Source organism: Rosa rugosa, chromosome 3 (assembly GCF_958449725.1).
Source record: "Rosa rugosa chromosome 3, drRosRugo1.1, whole genome shotgun sequence".
Lineage (NCBI taxonomy): Eukaryota > Viridiplantae > Streptophyta > Magnoliopsida > Rosales > Rosaceae > Rosa > Rosa rugosa.
The window spans coordinates 3,982,107-4,003,688 of record NC_084822.1 but is presented as its reverse complement, the minus strand read 5'-3'; the positions used below and the strand labels follow the sequence as shown (position 1 = coordinate 4,003,688).

The 21,582-nt window shown below is 37.0% G+C and overlaps 2 protein-coding genes and 2 long non-coding RNA genes across 15 annotated transcripts; 2 read left to right on the top strand and 2 right to left on the bottom strand.

The window, feature by feature from the left end:
- Nucleotides 1-183: 183 nt before the first annotated feature.
- On the top strand, nucleotides 184-2,957 carry LOC133741478 (uncharacterized). Of its 2 annotated transcripts, XR_009861948.1 has the most exons (5): nucleotides 184-390; nucleotides 1,377-1,437; nucleotides 1,744-1,919; nucleotides 2,128-2,232; nucleotides 2,394-2,957. It is a non-coding gene; the product is annotated as an uncharacterized LOC133741478 (long non-coding RNA). The 2 variants fall into 2 exon arrangements; XR_009861949.1 differs by lacking the exon at nucleotides 1,377-1,437.
- Nucleotides 2,958-3,075: 118 nt separating this feature from the next.
- LOC133741477 (uncharacterized) lies at nucleotides 3,076-10,265 on the bottom strand. 6 transcript variants are annotated; one of them, XR_009861944.1, is made up of 14 exons: nucleotides 9,907-10,124; nucleotides 9,331-9,468; nucleotides 8,946-8,998; nucleotides 8,755-8,824; nucleotides 7,396-7,446; nucleotides 6,500-6,652; nucleotides 5,872-5,920; nucleotides 5,202-5,271; nucleotides 5,023-5,094; nucleotides 4,326-4,393; nucleotides 4,102-4,249; nucleotides 3,653-3,690; nucleotides 3,414-3,503; nucleotides 3,076-3,270 (listed from the first exon to the last, which is right to left on the bottom strand). It is a non-coding gene; the product is annotated as an uncharacterized LOC133741477 (long non-coding RNA). The 6 variants fall into 6 exon arrangements; XR_009861947.1 differs by adding an exon at nucleotides 7,549-8,549 and having other exon boundaries at nucleotides 3,414-4,249; nucleotides 9,907-10,265; XR_009861943.1 differs by having other exon boundaries at nucleotides 3,653-4,249; nucleotides 9,907-10,139.
- Nucleotides 10,266-13,030: 2,765 nt separating this feature from the next.
- LOC133736429 (uncharacterized) lies at nucleotides 13,031-16,179 on the bottom strand. 6 transcript variants are annotated; one of them, XM_062163910.1, is made up of 5 exons: nucleotides 16,034-16,179; nucleotides 15,535-15,624; nucleotides 14,502-14,691; nucleotides 13,946-14,219; nucleotides 13,031-13,809 (listed from the first exon to the last, which is right to left on the bottom strand). In XM_062163910.1, the coding sequence occupies exons 3-5, from the start codon at nucleotides 14,668-14,670 to the stop codon at nucleotides 13,518-13,520; spliced, it is 735 nt and encodes a 244-aa protein (XP_062019894.1). In that variant the 5' UTR covers nucleotides 14,671-14,691; nucleotides 15,535-15,624; nucleotides 16,034-16,179; the 3' UTR covers nucleotides 13,031-13,517. The 6 variants fall into 6 exon arrangements, with proteins under 6 accessions (XP_062019894.1, XP_062019896.1, XP_062019895.1 ...); XM_062163912.1 differs by having other exon boundaries at nucleotides 14,502-14,688; XM_062163911.1 differs by having other exon boundaries at nucleotides 15,535-15,601; nucleotides 16,034-16,165.
- A 101-nt stretch (nucleotides 16,180-16,280) lies between these two features.
- Nucleotides 16,281-20,332, top strand: LOC133736428 (LL-diaminopimelate aminotransferase, chloroplastic-like). The gene is made up of 10 exons (XM_062163908.1): nucleotides 16,281-16,445; nucleotides 16,532-16,605; nucleotides 16,719-16,786; nucleotides 16,909-17,025; nucleotides 17,792-17,854; nucleotides 18,328-18,432; nucleotides 18,557-18,607; nucleotides 18,878-19,198; nucleotides 19,429-19,635; nucleotides 19,736-20,332. Exons 1-10 carry the CDS (start codon nucleotides 16,360-16,362, stop codon nucleotides 20,027-20,029), a joined length of 1,386 nt encoding a protein of 461 aa, XP_062019892.1. The 5' UTR covers nucleotides 16,281-16,359; the 3' UTR covers nucleotides 20,030-20,332.
- The last annotated feature ends 1,250 nt before the right edge of the window (nucleotides 20,333-21,582 follow it).

Sequence of the window (21,582 nt, the reverse complement as noted above, 5' to 3'; positions counted from 1 at the left end):
TCTAATAGATCATTCCGTTACAATTCCGTCTAATTCATCCGTTAAGCTGCTGACAAGGAGTTCTGACTCAGCACAAGTGGTCCCACATGGAAGTCAAATTCCCAAAATGACCTAACCCATATCAGAGCCTCAAATCCCATTGCGGCTCCCCATTACGTGACCCAAAACCCCTAACAGAGTCTCAAATCAAGCCTGTTTGGAGAAAGTAAAAAAATCTGGAGAAAACGTAAAGAATCGAATGCGCGAAGAAGAAGAAGGCTGATATGATTGAAAGCGACACCCAAAAGATCGATAAGGAGAAGGTTACTTGAAAGCTGGAGAAGATTTAGACATGGTCGACAACGTGCTCGAAGTGAAAAACGAAGGATGGAGATGAAATCCCTCATTACGGTGAGTTTGTGTCTTGGGGTTTTGCATTATGGTGGTCAAATCTTTAGGGTTTAGGGATTAAAGAGTTTCATGTTTAAGGTTTGAAATTAGGGTTTCAAAATTTCGAAATTGGGGAAAAGGGTTTCTGGATTTCGTTTCAAATCTTGAAAATTGGGATTAAAGGGTTTCGGTGTTAGAGTTTGAGGTTGAGGGTTTCAAAATTTCAGAATTGGATTTAGAAGATATATAGGATTTAGGTCCTCATACCAATTTTTGTTTATTGTTGCTGTATTTTTCTGATATTTTCATATTTTAGCTGCTGAAAGTTGATCATTTTTGGCTAATGTTAGTGTACTTTTATGATCTTTTCATACTTTGTCTTCATTTGTTTTATTATGCAAGGTGAATATGTCTGTGGATTGCCATTCTGGTTGGATTGTTATGTTTACAACTGTGCCTATCTAACTTAATTCCTGTCATGGGTTTTATCTCCATGTTCCCTACGTGTTAGCTCCCATGTTCCCTACATGTTTTGGGCATGGGTTTTATCTCTGCTTTGTTTTTGTTTGTTCTTGGTTCCAAGTTTTATTGCAATTACTTCTGTTCGAAAAAAAAAAAAATTAATTCCTGTCACAGAGGCTACGTCTTGTTGAAATATTTGACATAAAGCAGCTTCAGATGCTCTATGCCACGTCTTTGATTGGGTGGGTTACTTTCTTCTTGCTTTGGGTATATAATCATATATGCCATGATGTAGATTATTGAACTTCATATCTACTTTCAGAGGGCCATCCACTCTGACGACTTTCATAGTTGTTTATGCCTTGTTTGGGCCAACATTTCCTGGAATTTATGATCAAGATAGAGGTGTCTACAATCTTTTTACCCAATATGTTAATAAAATACCCTATCTTCACTTTTCATTGTTTTTCATTTCCTGACATGTTTATCTTACAAGTTGGAACCTGTTTTGTGTCACTAACTTAAAACCAACCATGGCTACGCAGGGGCTTTCCTTTGCTTTTCCTATTCCTAGCCAGTATACAGATTGCATTCATGATAGAGAAGGTATTCTATTGACGTTGTTTTGTTTTTTGTTTTTGTTTTTTTTGTTTTCTTTTTGCTTTAAAGAATTTGCAAGCTTTAATTACTTAACGTTATCGCCTTTGACTATGAAACCGGAACTACCGCTAGAGTTCCCGGATGGAACTACACCAGTTACTTGCCGTGTCTCCATATACGATAGTTCTACCGATAAAAAAGTTGGTGGCGGATCCTTGATGGAACTACACCAATTACTTTTCTCTTGGCATCTTTTGTTGCTGTTCTGTTGTTCATTATGTGCATTTGCTTATGGTTTCCTCTTTTCTACAGGATGTTTGGACTGAATTGGGTCGTCCTTGTGGGATACATCAAAAGCAGGTATTGTTGATGTGATGTCTAAATGCCAAGTTGCTTGGGTCGTCCTTCTGGTAGAGTTATACGTTTTGCATGAGGTAAATAATTGCACGCACAAGATTACACCAAGTACAAAGTGGGAGCATGTAAAGGTAAAATTGCTTTTTACAATATAGGACTGTATCTAGAATCATTGGTATTTAAAAACTGTTAAAAACTTCAAATAGTGGACTGCGGATTTTGGTTAGATGCCTTCATACCTCCTAGTGTACTGCATGATGTTACATTACCCTTTTTGAACTGGGTTTATTGAAGTGCATGATTGAGACTATGGTCGTAACAAAAGATCTTTCTCTATAGGAAATTCTTGGGGACTGTGGTCGAGCTGCCATCCACACACAAGGTTCTACAAGCAATCCGTTTGGATCTACTTTTGTATATGGTTAACAAAACATTGCACTTGAGGTGAGTTGAGCTCTTAATTCATCTAGTTTATGTTGTCAATCCCCATTCTGCAGCACGAAACCAAAGCTGTAATTGGTAGTGCATCAATTTATTTGCTTTTTTTCCAAGGCAGTATGGTTGTGCATGAGGTTGCTAATAAAATATTTGTTTATAATTTACAGGTGATGAAGAATGGTTACATTGCAACAGTGAGTCTCTTTCAGTCATGATGGTGATAAAATGGTTGAATTGAAGGCATCCAGAAAAGCTGTTGCTGCCACAACTTCTACCTGTACCAAAGTTGCTGCTGCCACAAATTCGAAGTCCACCAAAGCTGCTGCCACTGCCACATCTACCTCAACAACCACAAGGCCTCCTACATCCGGTAAAGTATCAAAGGACCAAGCTTCAACACCTTCCAAATCATCTCAGAGGATTAGGCAGAATTCCAAACAAGGGGGAAAGTAAGAGGAACTTTGAGGAATGATAAGCAAGCCTAGCATTTTTCATTTTTTGTGCAACCTTGGTGTGTGCTACCTAGGTTGCTGGCTCTAATTTTTTGGGAGGATGATTAGAGCTATTTGAAAGGCAAACATTTGAGCTGCTTATTGTTTGGGTATTTTAAGAATGATGTTGCTAAACTTCAAATGAAGAGTGGGTGTTGCTTTCGGAATCAATAGCAGATTGGTACTTTGAAATGTATATTGATTACTTTGAAGTCAAAGTTGTTACTTTGATATGTTTAAGTCAATGTTCTTACTTTGTGTGCAATTCTGCAAATAGGTTATTACGAGCAATAGTTGCCCGCGGCTTGCGCGGGAACTGGTTTAATAGATGATAATGTGATTGATACAAAACTGAGAATTTCAGATCAAACTTGATGTATGTACTTTAATGAAGCTATAAATTGAATACAATGTTCAGTCGGTGTTGGTGTTGCTTGCTGAAGAGCAATGCTGGTCAATAGCTGGTCTCTTAATTTGGTCGATGAATTCTGCCTTAAATTTTCATTCTCGCTCTTTCTATTCACAATCTCCAACTTCAACTTCTCATATCTTTCTGCATGAAAAGAATGATAGAACCGATTTATGATCTATGTATTAGCTTATTTACTGCAAAAATGATAGAAACCTGAATTTTACCATGGAAAACCTTGAGAACATATATTAGCTGTTCATGAATTAATGAGGTTAGCTTATTACCTAAAATGTGAGCAAACCAGATAAGGTTGTCGACAGTTGGCCTTTCAACAGTACGCTTCATTTCCAAGTGTTCTATCAGAAGCTTATTATCTAAAATGTAGGCAAAGCAGATAATAAATAAATATTAGAAGACATCTTACCAGTCAGCTTTCTTATGGAGTTCCTTTGTAGTCACGGAAGAATGCAGAGATAATCAAAATACATGAACTTAAATTTTTTGCACAGGAGGTTGAGTTTACCTTGGTGAAATAACGTTCAGTCTTATCAAGGAGTGGACCTAGGGGAGTTATATCAGATTTGACGCATCAAAATGACGCAGAATCAGAACCCAAAATAAAACTTTAAAGAAACAGGAACCCAAATTTTGTACATAAACTTGGACAGAAAAACGAACTGGGTTTAAATTTGTCATTAAGCTGAAACTTTGCTGCGGGAATTATTGTCGTATGATCATAATAGGACACATTGCTCATAAATACTAAATCTCCACATTATCTTCAATAAATCTCGTGTAACCAAACATTGAAGATGCTTTTGTTACCCCCAGCAATTAGAAGTAAACCATAAAATCAATCATATATTCAGGTGATCAGATCTGAAAAATTTTAATATTTGAAAGGGATGCTGCTACAGAAGCATCATACAAAAGGAAAGAATGGTATTGAGGCTGTTGAAAAGTAATTATAACCTCTTAGATGAGTTTGTAATTCTGTTCTTTTTGTCAGCATCCACCTTGGCTGCTGCAGCTTCTTTATCTTTAGCTACGGTTTCTCTCTTTATTTTCATAGACTCTGCTCCATGGCTTTCATCAATGCATCAACTTTTTTCATCAGCATCTAGAAGAGTCATAATATGCATTAGTACATTTTGAGAGACAGAGACAAATAGTGTATTAAGAGAGTAGCAACATACCTTTGTTTCTGGATGACTGAAAGATGCTTCAACACCAAATCACAGCATCGCTCAATCCAGCTTAGGAACTGATAGTATTAAGCCAGCTATAATTAATATTAACACAATCTATTGCCTTGCATGAGATATTCTGTACTTCCAATTTCCAAGTACTAATTAAAATGCATGCACACCAGAAAACCTTTTAATATGTAAATTGGTATTTTTGGCAAAGTTCTATATGCATGTATCAAATGCTCCATTTCACTTCTGAGGTTTTTCTAAATTTTAAATAGGGATTGACATCATAAGTGCACTTATGATGTCAAAATTTTAAATAGGGTCTAACAGATCCTTAGGCAATCCTTATCAGCATTGACTATAGCACTGTATGCTTGGAGCTTAAATTCTAATTGAACATTGCTCACCATTTGTAAGGTGCCAAATTGATTCAAAATCAGTAAAACCCCCAAAATCAGCATAATTTCTTATACACATCAGTTGGTGACTTCAGGTATAAGCTATTAAGTTTGTAAAATACATAATCAAAGGAAATACAAAGATTTGTCGACGTCAGCTCAAAATAATCACAGCTTAGTTCCCAATCAATTGCACAAACAAATCGATAGAGGTAATTTCAACTCACATATTTCCTCTGAAATGCTAGAAAACTCGAAATTAAAGTAAACAATTTGAACCCTGGTAGAAGAGAACTCACATCTTTAACCAAGTCATTATCAAACAAATCAACAACTTTCAGCTCCACTTCATAGTTATCATCTTCTTCCTCCTACCACAATATCCATTCATGAACGTAAATTACAAACAGTGTACAGTAGTACAAATTACAGTAAACAAAACTTCGAAAAAAGAAAGAGGAGAAAAAAAAAATATTACCTCTTTAAGAGCCTCCTGATTCCAGAACATCTCGTCCTCTTCAATTTCTTCATCTAGTAACTTTGTCGTCCTGAAATTATCGAAAAAGTTAGCTCTTCGCTACATTCAAGCTTGTCCTCAAATAGCCAATTCTCCAAAAGATGCTTCTTGTTTTGATTTACAACCAAACGTGACAATTCCAATGATTCAAAAGTGTTGAGTTTCTCTATAGTAACAAAGTACTGCAACAATGGTGGTGTTTGCCGAGCTTGCACAGGAACACCGTGCAAGAAAATTAGATGAGCAAATTAGTTCTTGCTACAAAGATTGCACATCATATAAATGAAGAACAAAGTTCCAAAACAATTCTTGGAACTGCTGGACAACCTGAGCAAGACAGCCACACAATGTAGTATTAAGTTATCACTAAGTGCACTCGTGAGATGGGACCCCTAGTTTATGCATACTCATTATCAGTTATTTCTACCTTCCTTTCAACAGATTTTAAATTTGCCTTCATCCTAAAACCATATCTTTTCTTTTGAAGAGACCATTGTAAAAAGATGTAGAGAAATGAATTCATGGGAAACACAGATATGTGCCCCATATAGCGCTTATTAAAGAGAACAAACAATTTAACAGAATGAGTATTTCTCAATCAATTTAAGATACAAAAAAGCCGATAGCACACCTCTGATGGCTCTCTGCATTTTGCGACGCCAACAACTTGTCACCCTTTGCTGCATTACACAAAATAACAAATTAGAACACTGAAAGCAAATCAGTCCCATGAATATATAACCAGCAAGCTACAGCTCAAACTCGTAATTCCTAAACATTAAGTCATAGACTGGGAAACATCATGTCATGTTTTCAGCATCCCAAAGATGCGTATTATGGCATTCAAGTCTTGAACCTTCAAACTTCCACCTAATCCGACTGTAAAATTAATTTGAGTTAGTCATATCCCTATATTCAGTTTCCAGACACACAATTATGTTCTCCTCCCAAGTTTTCTTACACAGTTCCGACAGTTCCAATTGATACCTTCAAAAACCAACAAATAAAAACCAATAAACAAAACAAAAAGACTCCACCTTTACTTCATTTTCAGTAATCAAATTTCAAATGAACCCAACCCAATATATAGTTCATTTTCATGCTTAATACCAGTTGTGCAGTGTGAATATATAGTTCCAAATGATACCAAATCCTATCAACATGCAATGTATATTCGTTCTCTTTGTCCCATTTGGGCCCTTGAAATTAGGCATGCGATCATATGATCGGGTTTTTCAACCAAAAGCAAGTAAAATTACCTCATTCTCATTGCCTTAGACTGAAGCACAAACCAATCCTCATTGTTTGATAAATTGAGACCGGAAAGTTGAGAATCTTAGAGAATCGCAGCAATTGAGAAAATACAGCGAGTGTTATACTCCTAGTTCCCGGTTTCCATTGATAGATGTCATCTGATACAGGATTCATAAGATTGATATAAGTTGAATTCAAATGTAAATTAATACATAGGAAAATACTCCTCAGCTCCATTGTCTACTACAGCCTATTGTGCACAATTAAACAATAACTCACATAAATAGACTTCAAAAATTAGACCAGTTAGAAATATAGACAAATCTTTGATTATTTTTATACCACTGCTGTATGTCTTTCCCTCAGTATCTTTATCTAAGTCCTTACTAATGCAAGAAAAAGTGAATAGCAATCTTTACTGCTGCTGTTGTTATGAATGTTGACAGTTTGTTACTAAAGTGAGTAGACACTGAACCCGAAACAAACACCAAATTTACACGAAAATAAAGTTTAGATTCAGCTTTAAAAATAATAATGTTCATAAATATCAAAACAATATTTCAAAACAGAAGGAAACACACTTTTTCAACGGTTTCACAACCATTTCCGCTCTCCCGACAAAATGCAATTTAGAACAATGACGTAGGCCAAAAAAAAAAAAGATTTCTTTTATAATTTGTAAACGCCATATCCATGTAAAGGACAGACAATACCATAGCATGAACTCAGGCGCATAATCCAAAAAAAAAAAAAAAAAGGGGAAAACTGAATCATCAAATAACAACATATATTTCACACAAACGACAGAACAGGATTAAAAAAAATGAAATAAGTAACAAACACAATCTAGAGATTAAAAACAACATTACAAAAACATAAAAGAGGAAAGAGAAAATGTCACCTGATAGAGAAATGCCAAAAGTGAGACTCAACTTCTATCAACAGTCCGCACCTATAACAGCAGTAAATTAAAAACTTTATATATAGGTAGACAAACCTAATCAAAATCAAATGGAGAAAAATACCAAACAAAGCCATTTAAAAAGGGCACTACCTTCATTTCAAGGACTAATGAATTGCCTATTTCTATACTTTGGTTCAATCAATCAACAAACTTGCTGATAGTTTTCCTGAAGTTTGCTAAATTCAAATCCTCTCAGCACAACAGGAGCATTATTAAGCTCGGAAAGCAAAATAGATATAATTAATATCATGAAATGACTAACAATAGTTTAAAAATCCAAGGGAAACTTTTATATTAACCTCATTATCCAAGCTGATGTTATTAATTAGTTTAGCACATGGAAGTGTTTTTTTTTTCTTTTTCTTTTCTTTTGATGACATGGAAGTCTATGGTATATATAAGGGTCATGAATGTATTTCCTTCTCTTGGTCTCAGTATTTAAGTAAAAATAGAGAGTTCTAGTATGTACAGAATGCCATAGATTATTATCTTTGACTTGTTCAACTGAGTGTGTTTATGAACCCATTTTTAATTCAACTGTAATTCTGTATACAACTCTAGAATGTAGAGTGTAGAATATGGAAAGCAGCACTAAGCAGAATATGGATGAACTGGTGTTTCAAATTCCCACCTACCAAATAGTTCTTTGTGGCAAACTGATACCGTATTCAAATAAATAAGCAAAAACATATAAAAAATTCCAGAGAAATGTTAATCTTCTAAATGTCAATATTTACAGTACATAGGATCAGAGACTTTCCTTTTAATACCAGCAGTATACAGCCTACAGGTTTTTATTCCATGTAATCAACTAACAAATATGAAACAGAAACAATTTGCACTATATAATCCGAAACAGCAGAAAGAAATTGCACTCCCCATTATGTCCACTCACATAAAGAGCTATTGTAGGCAATGACTTCTGTATTCATTGTTACCCCCCAAAAGCAATTAACCATTTCACTTTCTTTTTGTTTTGACAATAAGTGGGGGTTCTAGATAATATATGTCAAACAATACATCTCATTTTAATGATACTCCACCATAATAAGCGGTGTTCAAGCTACTCCATTCCCAGGAATTCCTTCATACTATGCACAAAGAACAATACAATTCAGTCCATATACAATAAGCTTTATGTAAAATTACTATCTCCCACCCAGAAACCTGATCAAAGGCATCTGCAACTACACACACATGCTGAAGATAACAACTTCAGACCTAAATCAAATAACTCTTAGGGAAATTGACCATCTCCAACCACAAAAACCTAATCAAGGGCATCAAAACACTTACCTTGACCAGAAACTTTTTATTACACAAAAGGCACTCCACTCCTAAATTGGTCCAATTGAATACACAGGTGCTGCAAGTAAACCAAAAGCAACAAAAGATCAAGACTTTGAGAATCAGATTTAGAAGTTTGAAGCCTTGAATGATCATATGCGAATTGAGTTAAAAATAAAAAATAAAAATAAAAAACTCACCTTTCAAAGCTACTGACTGAATATACCAAGAATATCCCTTCTTCATCTCTACACTGGAAATCATCATAAAAGAAAAGGGACTTCAATATGCCAATTAAGGTACCCAACATTATACATGTCAATTATGTGCTTTCAACTACCCATTTTAAAAAGAAGTAATAGTCTAAAACATAAGAAGGAGTATGGTTAAACGTCTCAGTTACTCTGTATACAAACATACATATATGTGCATACCCAGAAGAAATTTAGTTTATTTGCTCAAAGAAAGAAGATTATTTTCATTTACATCCTAATATACAAAATACACAAAATTTAGAGACACAAAACTCAATCAAATTAAACCACAATTTTAGACAACTGAAAGAAACCGAAATCAAACACACACCTCTTCTCCTGCTGAAAGCTCTCCCCCAAACTCGATCAAAATTTTAGCATCCACCTCTCCAGAAACAAACTCAAACCTTCCCCCGGAAGTCCACCACAATCTTGGATCTCTCCTCTTTCTCTTTCCCACCCCAGCGACCTACGATGACATCAAATCAAAAATTCAAAATCCGAAATTTTATATCAAATCTCGCAGATAAGCTTTGAAAACCAAACCAAACCTCTCCTATTCGTTTTCAGCTCCATTAATAAGTCACGATTTGACCATATTTGATATATCTGTACTGAAGTGGGTAAAAAAAAAAAAAAAACTGCTCCAATTTGGTGGTGAGCTCATCATGCAACCTTGAATCTCCATGGAATTAATTGATAGTCATCAAAACAATGAAAACGACCAAACTCTATGAAATCATTCACAACTAATCTAAAGCCAAAACCATACAAATCAAATCACCAAATAACAAATCGAACCATCGTCCACTTAATTCAAAATATCCAAAAACAACTACCGTCCTCAAAAACATCCAACAAAAGAAGAAAAAACCCACAAAAAAAAAAAAAAAAATCAAACAAATACCTTCCGGCCGGTCTATTCTCGGCGAGATCTTCTCCTCTTTTCTATTCTTCTTTTCCGTCTTTTCTCTTCTTTTGCTTTTTTTGATCTTGATCTAAGTGGCTGAGTTTCAAACCCGACGGTTATCGGCGAGATCTTCCCCTCTCTTCGATTCTTCTTTTCCTTCTTTTCTCTTCTTTTGCTTTTTTTTTTTTTTTTTCTTGATCTGAGTGGCTGAATTCCAAACCCGACAACGATCCCTATCCAACACCGAAGACATGAGGCAAGGGCAGAATAGTAAGGGAACTATTCATTGCGTGCAATAACCAACAGCACGGAGGGCACAATCGCCAGTCCACTGTTCATTCATTTTGTCTTTTCTGAAATGAACAGTGAAAGTGTAGTTTAGCTTTCGTATATTTAGAATGGGCGGGAACGTATAGGCGTAATGGGTTTTATTTTTATTTTTTTTGGCTTGAAAATTTAGGCATAATGGGTATTTGGGGCTGCCATATGGGTTAGAATAGAGTCAGGGTTATTTTGGGAATTTGACTTTCATGTGGGACCCATTTATGTTGAGTCAGAACTCCATGTCAGCAGCTTAACGGCTGAATTAGACGGAATTGTAACGGAAGGATCTATTAGACGAGAAATAGTAGTGTGGGGGTGTTTTTGATGAAATTGAAAGTCGAGGGACTGAATTGATGTTCGACCCAAACCACAGGGTACTAAACAGTATTTAGCCCAAAAAAAAAATATGAATATGAATTTTACATATTCCTCTACCCTGATACAACTATATAAGCATGATAGAAATCGGTTTGAAGATTGACTTAATTTCACTCACTGATTGCATTAGTCATCTTCACCAATTGCTCATTGTCAGGGCCGATTTTGAGAATTTGGGAGCTCAAGTTGAATTATTTTTTTAAGGTGGTCGAGACTTTTCAGTATATTTTTGAATTCTTTTTTAGCTATCAGATGTAATTTTCTTTTTTAAAAAAATAAAAATAAATAAATCCAAAGTAAAGATTCCATACCACAATAGATGAATCATGAATCTATTCCATTTAAAAAGTTCTTTTTGGCAATTGAGAATCAAAATCAATTTTATAAGATACATATAAGAAAGAAGGACTAAATTCAGTTTACCCCCTCCAACTTAGGGGTAAACATCAAGTCAGTCCCTAAATTTTTTTTTTTAATCAAGAGCGTCCCTGAAGTTCTGTTTTTCATCATCCGCGTCCAAATCACAAAATTCTCTCCGATCATGACATCACTTGCTGAGTTGGCCCCGACATGGGGCCCCACTTTTCAGTTTTTGGGCCTCAGTTTAGATGAAATGTTGAAATTACCCTCCTCTGATCCTCTCCTCTCTCCTCTCTCCTCCCTCATCCTCTCCTACATCCCACAACCCCCTTTGGGGTTACACAAATCCCTTTGCAGCTCCGCTCAACCGCCACCATGAGCGCAACACAACCCTCCTCTCCTACCTCACTTCCCGCTCTCAATCTCTTCACCATCAAAACCAGTCTCCGACTACACACTCTCTCCTTTCCCTCATCTCCCAATCTCCCCAAACCCACTCTCTGAGGCATCCCCCCACCACCCAAACCATAAAACCAGATTTCACTTCACCTTCGCCACCCAAATCATCAAAACCAGAATTCAATTCGCCTTTACCATTAAAACCAGATTTCTGCTCTACCTCCAAGAAGCAACGCGCTGTACATGTACATGCTGGCAACTCAACTCAGATTCCATAGCTGAGCAACTCAACTCAACGTGGACAATATCTCCTTCATACAAAACATTACGAGAGAAGCATTCATCTCTGTCGATCACAAATCTGATCCCAAAAGCTCCTTGTAGGCTCAATAAAAATTCAGTCAAGGACTCAAGGTACAAACTTCGAAAAACAAACCCGTGCTTAAGAAACCACCTGGATACTATATTCCACCAACAGAAACACAAAACAAATAAGAATTCTGATACTTAGTGATCTGATTCAGAACCCAGATTCCATAGCTGAGCAAATCTACACAAAAAATAAAAGCCCAGAACCAAAGATTGAAACTTTAGCCAAAATGAAAGAAACCCAGAAGAGAAAGATCAAAGCTTTAGAAATGGGTTACCTTGGAAAATTGATTGAGGGAGTGTATCCCGTCGGTGGAAGGCCAAATGGGGCTGCTCGAATCTGAGACCTTCATCTTCATCGTCTTCGTCTTTGTCTTCTTGTGCTTTACAACCATGGCTGCCTATACCACCACCCCGGACAACAAAATCCTACTCATCGAACACGGCCTGGCCCATGCCCAGCTCGCCGGAACCCACCTCCTCCACGTCGTCTCCACTGAAGACAAACTCGAACTTGAAGTTTAGGAATGGATTGTATGAGTCGGAATCGGGGCCGCTGCTGCGTGCTGAGATGGTTTTGAGGTCAGAGCGTCGTCGAGCATGGCAGCGGAGAAGAGGTGGAGGGAGAAGAGGCGCGTGGTCCTTAGATGCGAGCTTGCGCTTGTGGATGGAGGAGGTAGTAGAGGTGGAGGCCAAGTGGGATGGCGACGGGGACTGTGAGCTCCGTGAATGGGTGGAGACGGCGAAGTGAGAAGAAGAAGAGGAGGAGGAACCGAGGAAAATAGTATGGGGTAGAGGAGGGTAATTTCGACATTTCATCTAAACTGAGGCCCAAAAACTGAAAAGTGAGGCCCATGTCGAGGCCAACTCAGCAAGTGACGTCATGATCGGAGAGAATTTTGTGATTTGGACGCGGATGATGAAAAACAGAACTTTAGGGACGATCTTGATTAAAAAAAAAATTTAGGGACTGACTTGATGTTTACCCCTAAGTTAGAGGGGGTAAACTGAATTTAGTCCAAGAAAGAATTACCTATGAAAAACATGAAACTTCAATGTTAACTAATCAAAAGAAAAGATAAGAACTTTGAATTAGAGATCAAGAATTCAAGATTATTCAAAAATAGCTAAATTTTTAAGTAATATTTCTCTAATTTGAATATGTTTTTGCCTAATTACTTTAGAAATCATGTAATAACGTGTAGTACTATTGTTTCTTCAGACCCAAAAAAAGAAGACCACTTCTGATAGAAAATTTGTACTGGATTGTGCATCAAGAATCCTCTCTATATGCCCGATCTAAACGTAAGAATTTGACTCCACAAATGTAAGTGATTTAACACTCAAATCAGTCTCATGACTCATGAGCATAGTTTTCCTACTCATCACTGTGGAATAGAATATCCATAAAGATAGAGATGAAAGATAGTCATAGAGCATTGACAAGGAATATCATTTTCCAACTTGAAGGCCAAAAACAAACCAGATGAGATATAATTGGCATGCGATCCTGTAGCAGTAATCTTGCATCAATTCCCTGTAGCAGTAATCTTGCATCAATTCCGTGAAGATTCATCTTTCTTCAGCTTACTGATATTACCTTGGGCAACAGACAGGTTAAAGTTGAGCAGGAAAATCATTGATTCGTCTAGAAATCCTCAGCTGTCTTACACATCCTGGAGCTGAAAGCAACTCAGTAATCACCTCTGTACAAACTAGGATGAAGCTTTGAGAAACATTAAGTTGTGATCCTCCTAAAACATGCAGCAGAGCACTTCTTAATCATAATATTTACTTCTTTTCTCTTCTTTCCTCTTCTTTTTCCGCTCTTTAGACTTATCCTTGGATTTGTGCTTCTTTGAGCTTCCAGAAGAAACCTTTTTTGATCTCTTCCTGTTGGGAAGCTCCTCTTCAGAAGAGTCACATAACTTCTGTGAAGGCTTCTCTGGTCCATAAACACGACGTTCTTGTACACTGGGACCAGCTATCTGTTCCTCGGAGTCCGAACGTGGAAGATATGGACCTGTTTCATCCATCCTTGACCCAACAGCTCCTCTGCCACGCTTGACCCTGCCGTAGAAAAAAGTTCACGTCAACTAGTATCCATTATGTACTCTGTAGGACTGCAACAGCAGACATAATCAGATACCGACAAGCATGCATACAATGCAACACAACGCACACACCGAGTCTTTTAAATTGTTACCTTGAATGTAAAAATTCTTCAAGTTCTTCGTCTCTTAATCCATTCTCTTCCCTTGAATGGCATCTCTCATGTACTCTTTGGCTTGATGAACAAGTAGCACTAACATTATCCTCCATGGAAGCGTGCCTCTTGCTAGTGCTTCTCGGAGTGTTGCCATCTCCAGGATTCCTGTCATTTCTGCTCTCATCCTTCATCTTGCCTTTAAGCCTTTCATCCAATTCGAGCTCTTTCTGCCGGATTCGCCACATTTCATTCACTTCCACAGCTTTATTTGCTAAACAAACAAAAGGGAATTAAAATTGATCTGAAAAGATGATTGAACTTTATCTGAACAATACACCAAAAAATCATTGTGTTGTCAACAACAACTTCAACTGTACTACACTGTAAAACTATAGAACCTTGTATATACTAATGTAATCACTGTGCTCATCATGTATCAAGGAAAGGGCAACAGTGCAGGCCCCAACAGGCTTCTTGTCTCAAGGCACTGGTATGGTGTTTAAAATCGGACAAGTAGGACAATGAAAGTACTGATATGGCACTAAGAACTGACCTTGTTCAACACCACGAACAGTAGCACTGAGGAACCGTGAATTTGGCCTAAATCTTGCTTTAGGTTGTTGAAGATAAGCATGCACACCTTCCTTCTCAGCTTGGCGCCGCAATTCTGCTGCTTCTCTCATAAGAATTGCAGCTATTCTATTCTCTGTCTCAAGATCCATCTGACCCAGGTAACCAACCTTCTGTCAAAAGCAATCAAATACTTAAAATGAGTATTTTTCCTATATAACAAATGTTATTGAACTTCAGGAGTCAGGACCTTCTAAATGAACAGAACCATTTAAAGAAGAATAGAATAGGGAAAAAGAAAAAGAAAACAAGAGAAGATACTGAGACATCACACTAACCAGCTCAGACCACAACATCACAGTCAATTTATCAAGCCTTTCACTATATAGCCAAGTACCAGAGCATTTTCGGTAACAACAACTTTTTCAGAATTTGCATCAGACTTTATATCTAAAAGCTAGAAACAGAGCAAACTTCAGTGCCCTTTATAGATGGGGAGTTGGGACAGACTGAAAAGAAGTATATAAACATCACCTTAGGACGATAACCAGGTAAAATGAAACAAGAAATACTTGATCAACAAGGTTACCCAGACTGCTAATATTACCAAGAGCGATAACAGCAAACACTCCATGTTAAAGGATATCAAGTCTGATTTGTATTTTCAGTTGTTTAGAAACACAAGCAAAAGTGAGAATGTAATGTGAAACTACTCTACTTACAGGAGAGCATGGCATCATAAACTTTGTAGCCTTTTTATGGTAACTGCTCTTATTGCATAAATCGCACGGTATTAGTGATTCCAATGTTTCGTATTCTAAGCTATAAACTCTTATTTTCTGAAGGCAAATCAGGCACTTTTGGCAGAATAAGGTGAAGCTTGGCAGAGGCTATTAAAGAAGCTAAATAAAACATTGATCTGGAACTATGTATCAAAATCTACCACACTAGACTAGTCATATTTCGAAAAGTAATCTCTATGATCCAAACTTAAGACATAGAACAAAAGAAATTACCTTATATAATCCCAGTAGTTACTATATACTCTACTCGCTTCGCAAGCTTTCTTTACTAGTCCTCAACCTGATTCCAAAAGTCTTCCATTACTGCAACAGAGCAATATAACACTACTAATCAATAAAATTTAAAACTACAGAGCAGCATCTTAATCCAAATCTTAATAGATGCAAGCACATATGAAAGAACACATCAAAACACACAAGCATCTAAATCATGCCGAACCACGCCACCAAATTCCCTCAGAAATGTTTCAAAAATTACAAAATTTCATACACAACCGAAACAGCAACCAATCAAAATCACACAATTTCATAAATCAAACACAAACAATCTCAAAAAAAAAAAAAAAAAAACTCAATTTTGCGTGAACTAAACACAGAATCTGAAAATCTATTCTTCACGAACAACCGCATCCACGGAAAAAAAAAAAAAAAATAAATTAAGAAAACTTAGCGACGGTGGCTGAGTCGGCTCGGCGTCGAAACGGTGTCGTACCCGGTAACGGTGACTCTAACGGCGATCCTAAACGGCGTCTCCGATTGCTTCTTCTGGCGGCGACGATAGCCAGAGAGAGAGAGAGAGAGAAAGAAAGAGAGAGTCAAATTCGTCCTAGACTCCTAGTCCTTTTCTAAAAACAAAAATAGCCCCCACGTCATTCGAGCCTTTAAAAGCAAATTATGTTATGACCAAAATACCCCCACAGAAACCCCTAACGAAACGCACCGTTTTGAGTAGTACATTCCCACTGTGACGCGAAGTGTTGGAGCGCCGTCGCCATTTTACCACAGTTGGATTGTTTCGTAGAACCCAAAAGAAAGAAAATGGCTCTGAGTCAAGCTTCAATCTCGTCTTCTTCCTCCGCCTTGTTCTCTCAGAGCCGCTTCAATTTCAAGTCCCCAACCTCCAGGTTCGAATCCGCCCACTCTCTCTTTTCCTTTTTCTCTGTTTTTTTTTTTTTGAGGTGCTGAACATTTATTTATCACTGTTTTACAGAGGTCAGAGCGTCGCCGTTCCCGCCAAAACCATCGGCGGCGTCTTTAAATGCGTCGCCACTCCTGAAAAGACAGGTCGGTGCCGCCTTTTTCAGTCTTTATTTTTTTTTATTCCGGTGGATTTTGTATTTTGTATTTTTTTTTTTTGGTAGAAACGAAGTGTGATAATATGTGTTTGTAATGTGAAGAGTTCAAGACTCAGGTGAGTCGCAATGCGAACATGGGGAAGCTTCAAGCTGGTTATCTTTTTCCAGAGGTCTGTAATTTTGTTTCACTAGCACAACATTTACTATAGAAAAAAAAGACTGTCGTTGAATTTACTAGATTGATTTTTGATGTAAGATTTCGTTGTTTGTTTGTTTTGGTGGGGGGTTTTAGATTGCTAGGAGGAGGAATGCGCACTTGGAGAAGTACCCTGATGCGAAAATAATTCCCCTTGGAATTGGTGACACTACCGAGCCCATTCCAGAATATATATCCTCTGCAATGGCAAAGGTATTTCTCGGCTCTCATGGTTAATGTGCTCTGTTACTGCCCAGCATGAATGTGGTTTGTTTTGATTTTGAATGTCTGGTATGCAGCCTTGAATTAACGTAAGCAACTATATTTACAGGCAAAACCAGTTGTTTTGTGTTAATTGCATTTACAGGAGTGAAACTTTACTTGTCTGGAATTTGTAACATTATAAAATATGATTTGGCTGTCCAAGGAATGAAGCAACCATATAACCCCAAATTAGAAAGTTCCTCTTTAATGGTCGTTGATTTTACTATGTTTCCCACACTTCTATTCCTATTTTAGTATTTTTCTGCAACACTTGCATGCTTATTGATGTGTTTCTAACATGAACCCCAAGTTGAACAGTAATGTGGAAATCACGAAATCAGAAAAAACATGGGTTGCCTATACGGTAGTTGGCACTTGGCAGATTCTTCGCCTCTTAGTATTTCATATTCCTTAGTTTTGGTTCTGCTAGCCAACTTCAGTTTTTATATATGATTCTAGGAATGTCTTTTCTCTTTTGGTTGAATTGGAATTATTGAGGCAGACAAGAAAAGTAGGCACCCTTTTTTCAAAGGAAACCAATCTTGTGATTGACAACTTCTCTATCCTGAAAAATATTTTGTTATATGAATTTATATTCTCCAAAAATTTTGGATTCTCTATTCCACCTGATCATGAATGTTACCTTTTGTTAAAAGAATATGTATCACATTGTTGTTGATCTAGCTGTTTAAAATTTGTATTGTTGATTTGGCAGAGAGCACTTGCCATGTCCACCCTAGAGGGTTACAGTGGTTATGGACCCGAACAAGGTGAAAAGGTACTTGGCTTTCTTATCTTTAATTGCCATTTAGAATGTTTTAATTGATGCTTTCTAAGTCATCTGTGCAAAATATTTCCTTCTATCTGTACCACCATTTGTTTTTTTGTGAAAATCGGGATTTGAGGTTTCACAAGGGGGTAAGATGAATGCGAGATTTGGATTTAAATTTTTAGAGTAAATTTGTTTATGGGGACTTTAGAAATTTACTTTCTGCTATTAATTTCGACATGTAAATGGATCTATTTTTAATTAAGTTAGATTTCAAATAACCAGTCATTCCCAATTCATCCTCTAACCCACTCAGATTGATCTTGTTTTCTCAGTCCAAACTAAATTGTCAGATTTCTTGTTCTTTTATATTTCTTTTTTAACATCTGTCATTCATTTCCTTGAGCAGAGATTCTACAATGATCATGATTAAGTAACTTCTGTGATAATCAAGACTTAACCCATGTCATTAATATGTGCAGCCACTGAGAACTGCAATTGCTAAAACGTTTTATGATAACCTTGGCATAGAGGAAGATGATATATTTGTTTCTGATGGTGCAAAATGTGACATATCCCGCCTTCAGGTTTGCTTACCTTTTATAAAATTTGTTTTTGTTTTGCTTCGTTTTGTTCTGTTAATTGGATTGATTGATTGATAAAGAACAAATAAAAATTTGTGGGTTTTGCTGTTTCCTCATTTTGTGGCAGGTTCTTTTTGGGGAGGATAAAACAATAGCAGTGCAAGATCCATCATATCCGGTAATTTTTGTTTTTGTGCTTTATTATCTGTATATTATCTCTCATCTCCATCTCTACTCTACTCTTTATCTCTCTCTCACAGATACACACACTAGTATTCTTTTTGCTAAATGAAAATATTTGGAAAGACTCGGGAGTACTTTCTCATTGAAATTTTGTGAAGAAATTGATAATAAACAAAGACTGAGTACATATCTCGTTGAGTAAAAGTGTGCCAACTGTTTAAGTATGTTAAAATTTTGAGAGAAAAATTCCCTTTTGTGTATGCAGGCTTATGTAGACTCTAGTGTTATTATGGGCCAGACAGGACAGTACCAGAAATCTGTTGAGAAGTTCGCAAACATTGAGTACATGAGGTGTACTCCCGATAATGGATTTTTTCCTGATCTGTCCTCTACTAATCGAACAGATATCATATTTTTCTGTTCACCAAACAATCCTACTGGTTCTGCTGCAACAAGGGAGCAACTGACACAACTTGTAAAGTTTGCCAAGGATAATGGCTCAATCATAGTCTATGATTCTGCATATGCCATGTATATGTCAGATGATAATCCACGCTCCATCTTTGAAATCCCTGGAGCTAAAGATGTAAGTCTGCAATCAATAATTTGTTACTGCAAGGCTCTTTGATCATCTTTTCTATGAACTTCATCTTTACCCTTCTTGATAATAAATTAGTTAAGAATGGTGTTTTATTGAGAGTTGTACATTTGGATGTGCTTTGGCCTGTCATATCTCCTTTTTTGAAATTTCTTTTCCAATGTCATCTTTTTGACTATCCAAGATCTAATATTTTTGTTTCTGTATGGACATTCAAGGTTGCAATTGAGACATCATCATTTAGCAAGTATGCTGGATTCACTGGAGTTCGTTTGGGGTGGACTGTGGTTCCAAAGCAGTTGCACTATTCGGATGGTTTTCAAGTCGCCAAGGACTTCAACCGCATTGTTTGTACTTGCTTCAATGGTGCATCCACTATTGCCCAAGCTGGTGGTCTGGCTTGCCTTGAACCAGAGGGTCTTAAGGTCTGTTACTGTCTCTTGATTGTTTTCCAACAGTTTTGAATCTGAAATCCACAGTTGTGTTACAAGCTTTGCTTACATTATTTGTTTCAACTCCTTGTAGGCTATGCACGGGGTGATAAATTTCTACAAAGAAAACACTAATATCATAATGGAGACATTTAACTCCCTTGGCTTTAATGTATATGGAGGGACGAATGCTCCATATGTGTGGGTCCACTTCCCCGGACAAAGCTCATGGGATGTGTTTGCTGAGATTCTTGAGAAGACTCATGTGGTTACCACACCTGGAAGTGGCTTTGGACCTGGTGGTGAGGGTTTCATCAGGGTTAGTGCCTTTGGTCACAGGGAAAATGTATTAGAAGCATGCAAGAGATTCAAGCAATTATACAAGTGAGGACAGTGGATCTGACTTTGTAGACCGTTATCTGCTGCCTACTAGTTGAACCAACGGTGTTAACATTTGCCTCCATTTGTGTTCTATGCTAAAAACGTAAGCAAGTTCCCATTTCGTAATTAGTTTGTTGACTTCAGTTTTTGAATTGTAGAGATTTTAGCTAGTGTAAAATTGATTTGATCAGCCTTGTTTTATGATGTTACGCTTTATTGCTGTAACGTTTGTATTGATCAGAAGCTTGATTTTGTTGGCTGGAATGGTATAATTTACCTAAATAAAGTGGTTGTTCTTAGTTGGCATGCACATCAGTTGTGAATTTGATTCCTGATCAATAATGTTGGTCTTTTCACAAAATATTGTGCTATATCAGAATTTCCACCGAGGCCAATGCTATATCAGAATTTCTGTCAGTTCTAAACATATTGCAGATCCATCTATACTGGTAATGCACACTCCACTAAAGGTTAAAAATAGGTCAATATGCCATACTGCTATCCGTGAAATCTTTCTTGCTGCGGAGTGGTGGGTTTAAAAGTTTGACAAAGCAATTATGCTGTTTTCAGTTAATTTGGCAACCAGAAAGGCAAGCTTGTTCCATCAGTTTCACTTCATTTCATTAGAATTTGTCCTCAGCACATAGAATGAACTTAGTAAGATTATTAAGGGAAACATTGAAGACATGAATCGCGCACCACCTGGACCAAATGATCAAGTAGTGAACCCATTTAGTTCTATCCTCTCTTGATAAATACAAAGGAGAAGTTTCAGAATCACAGTAACCAAATGAGAATATGGTGCTTCTAAACAGCTCACTGTTAGCAATCAACAAAGTACCTAATGGTGCAATTCCTATTTTACATGACCTGAATAACTAGTTTGGCATAATCACAGGAAAAGTATTCTACACTAAAGTAACAGTACCTGCTGAGATATCTAGAATTGAAAGTTAGACGCCTAGAACTGTTCGAGTCTCTTCAGAATCTCTCTTTGCAGGTTGTCTTATAATGTCCGGTCTGATTACAGAGACTGCAACGTACAGTATGTTTGCCAGGATTAATGTCTTCTACACAAATCCGTTTCTTTTCGGGGCGCCCTGGCAGTCTACGAATCTTAGGAGGTCGCACAAAAACTCGAGTATCATCATCATCAGTCATTGCAGCCTCTTCTGTCTTTACCCATTGGGGTTTTGCTTCAATAGGATATATCTCTCCAGCATACGTCTCACGGTAACTTGCTGCAGTAAAACATTTCTCTGTAAAGGCATATACATCTTTCTGACATGAGATGAGGGCAGCAACAGCATGGGAACATGGTAAACCATATGTTAGAAGTTAATTGATCATATCTCCTATATTTAAGTTGTGATAATCTGTAAATATATGTATCCCTTGATTGTAGTATGTATTCCTAGAATATAGCTTAATCGTAGGAGTAGATAACGTGAGATTAGGAATTACTTCCTGTATATCAATGAAATTTAATTCAGCCAAATCTTCTTCTTTTCATGGTATCAGAGCAGGAGTAAAATCCTGACTCTCTCCCTTGCTGCTGTG

Bases quoted from the DNA above. Each gene is read 5' to 3' on its own strand.
- LOC133736428 (XM_062163908.1), top strand. From the start codon at position 16,360: ATGGCTCTGAGTCAAGCTTCAATCTCGTCTTCTTCCTCCGCCTTGTTC. The intron at 17,855-18,327 runs GTACTTGGCTTT...TAATATGTGCAG, and splicing joins GACCCGAACAAGGTGAAAAG to CCACTGAGAACTGCAATTGC. The intron at 18,608-18,877 runs GTAATTTTTGTT...TTGTGTATGCAG, and splicing joins TGCAAGATCCATCATATCCG to GCTTATGTAGACTCTAGTGT.
- LOC133736429 (XM_062163909.1), bottom strand. The intron at 14,220-14,501 runs GTCAGTTCTTAG...TTGTTTGTTTAG, and splicing joins TGTTCGTGGTGTTGAACAAG to CAAATAAAGCTGTGGAAGTG. The intron at 13,810-13,945 runs GTAACAATTTAA...TTTCTACGGCAG, and splicing joins GAAGAATTTTTACATTCAAG to GGTCAAGCGTGGCAGAGGAG.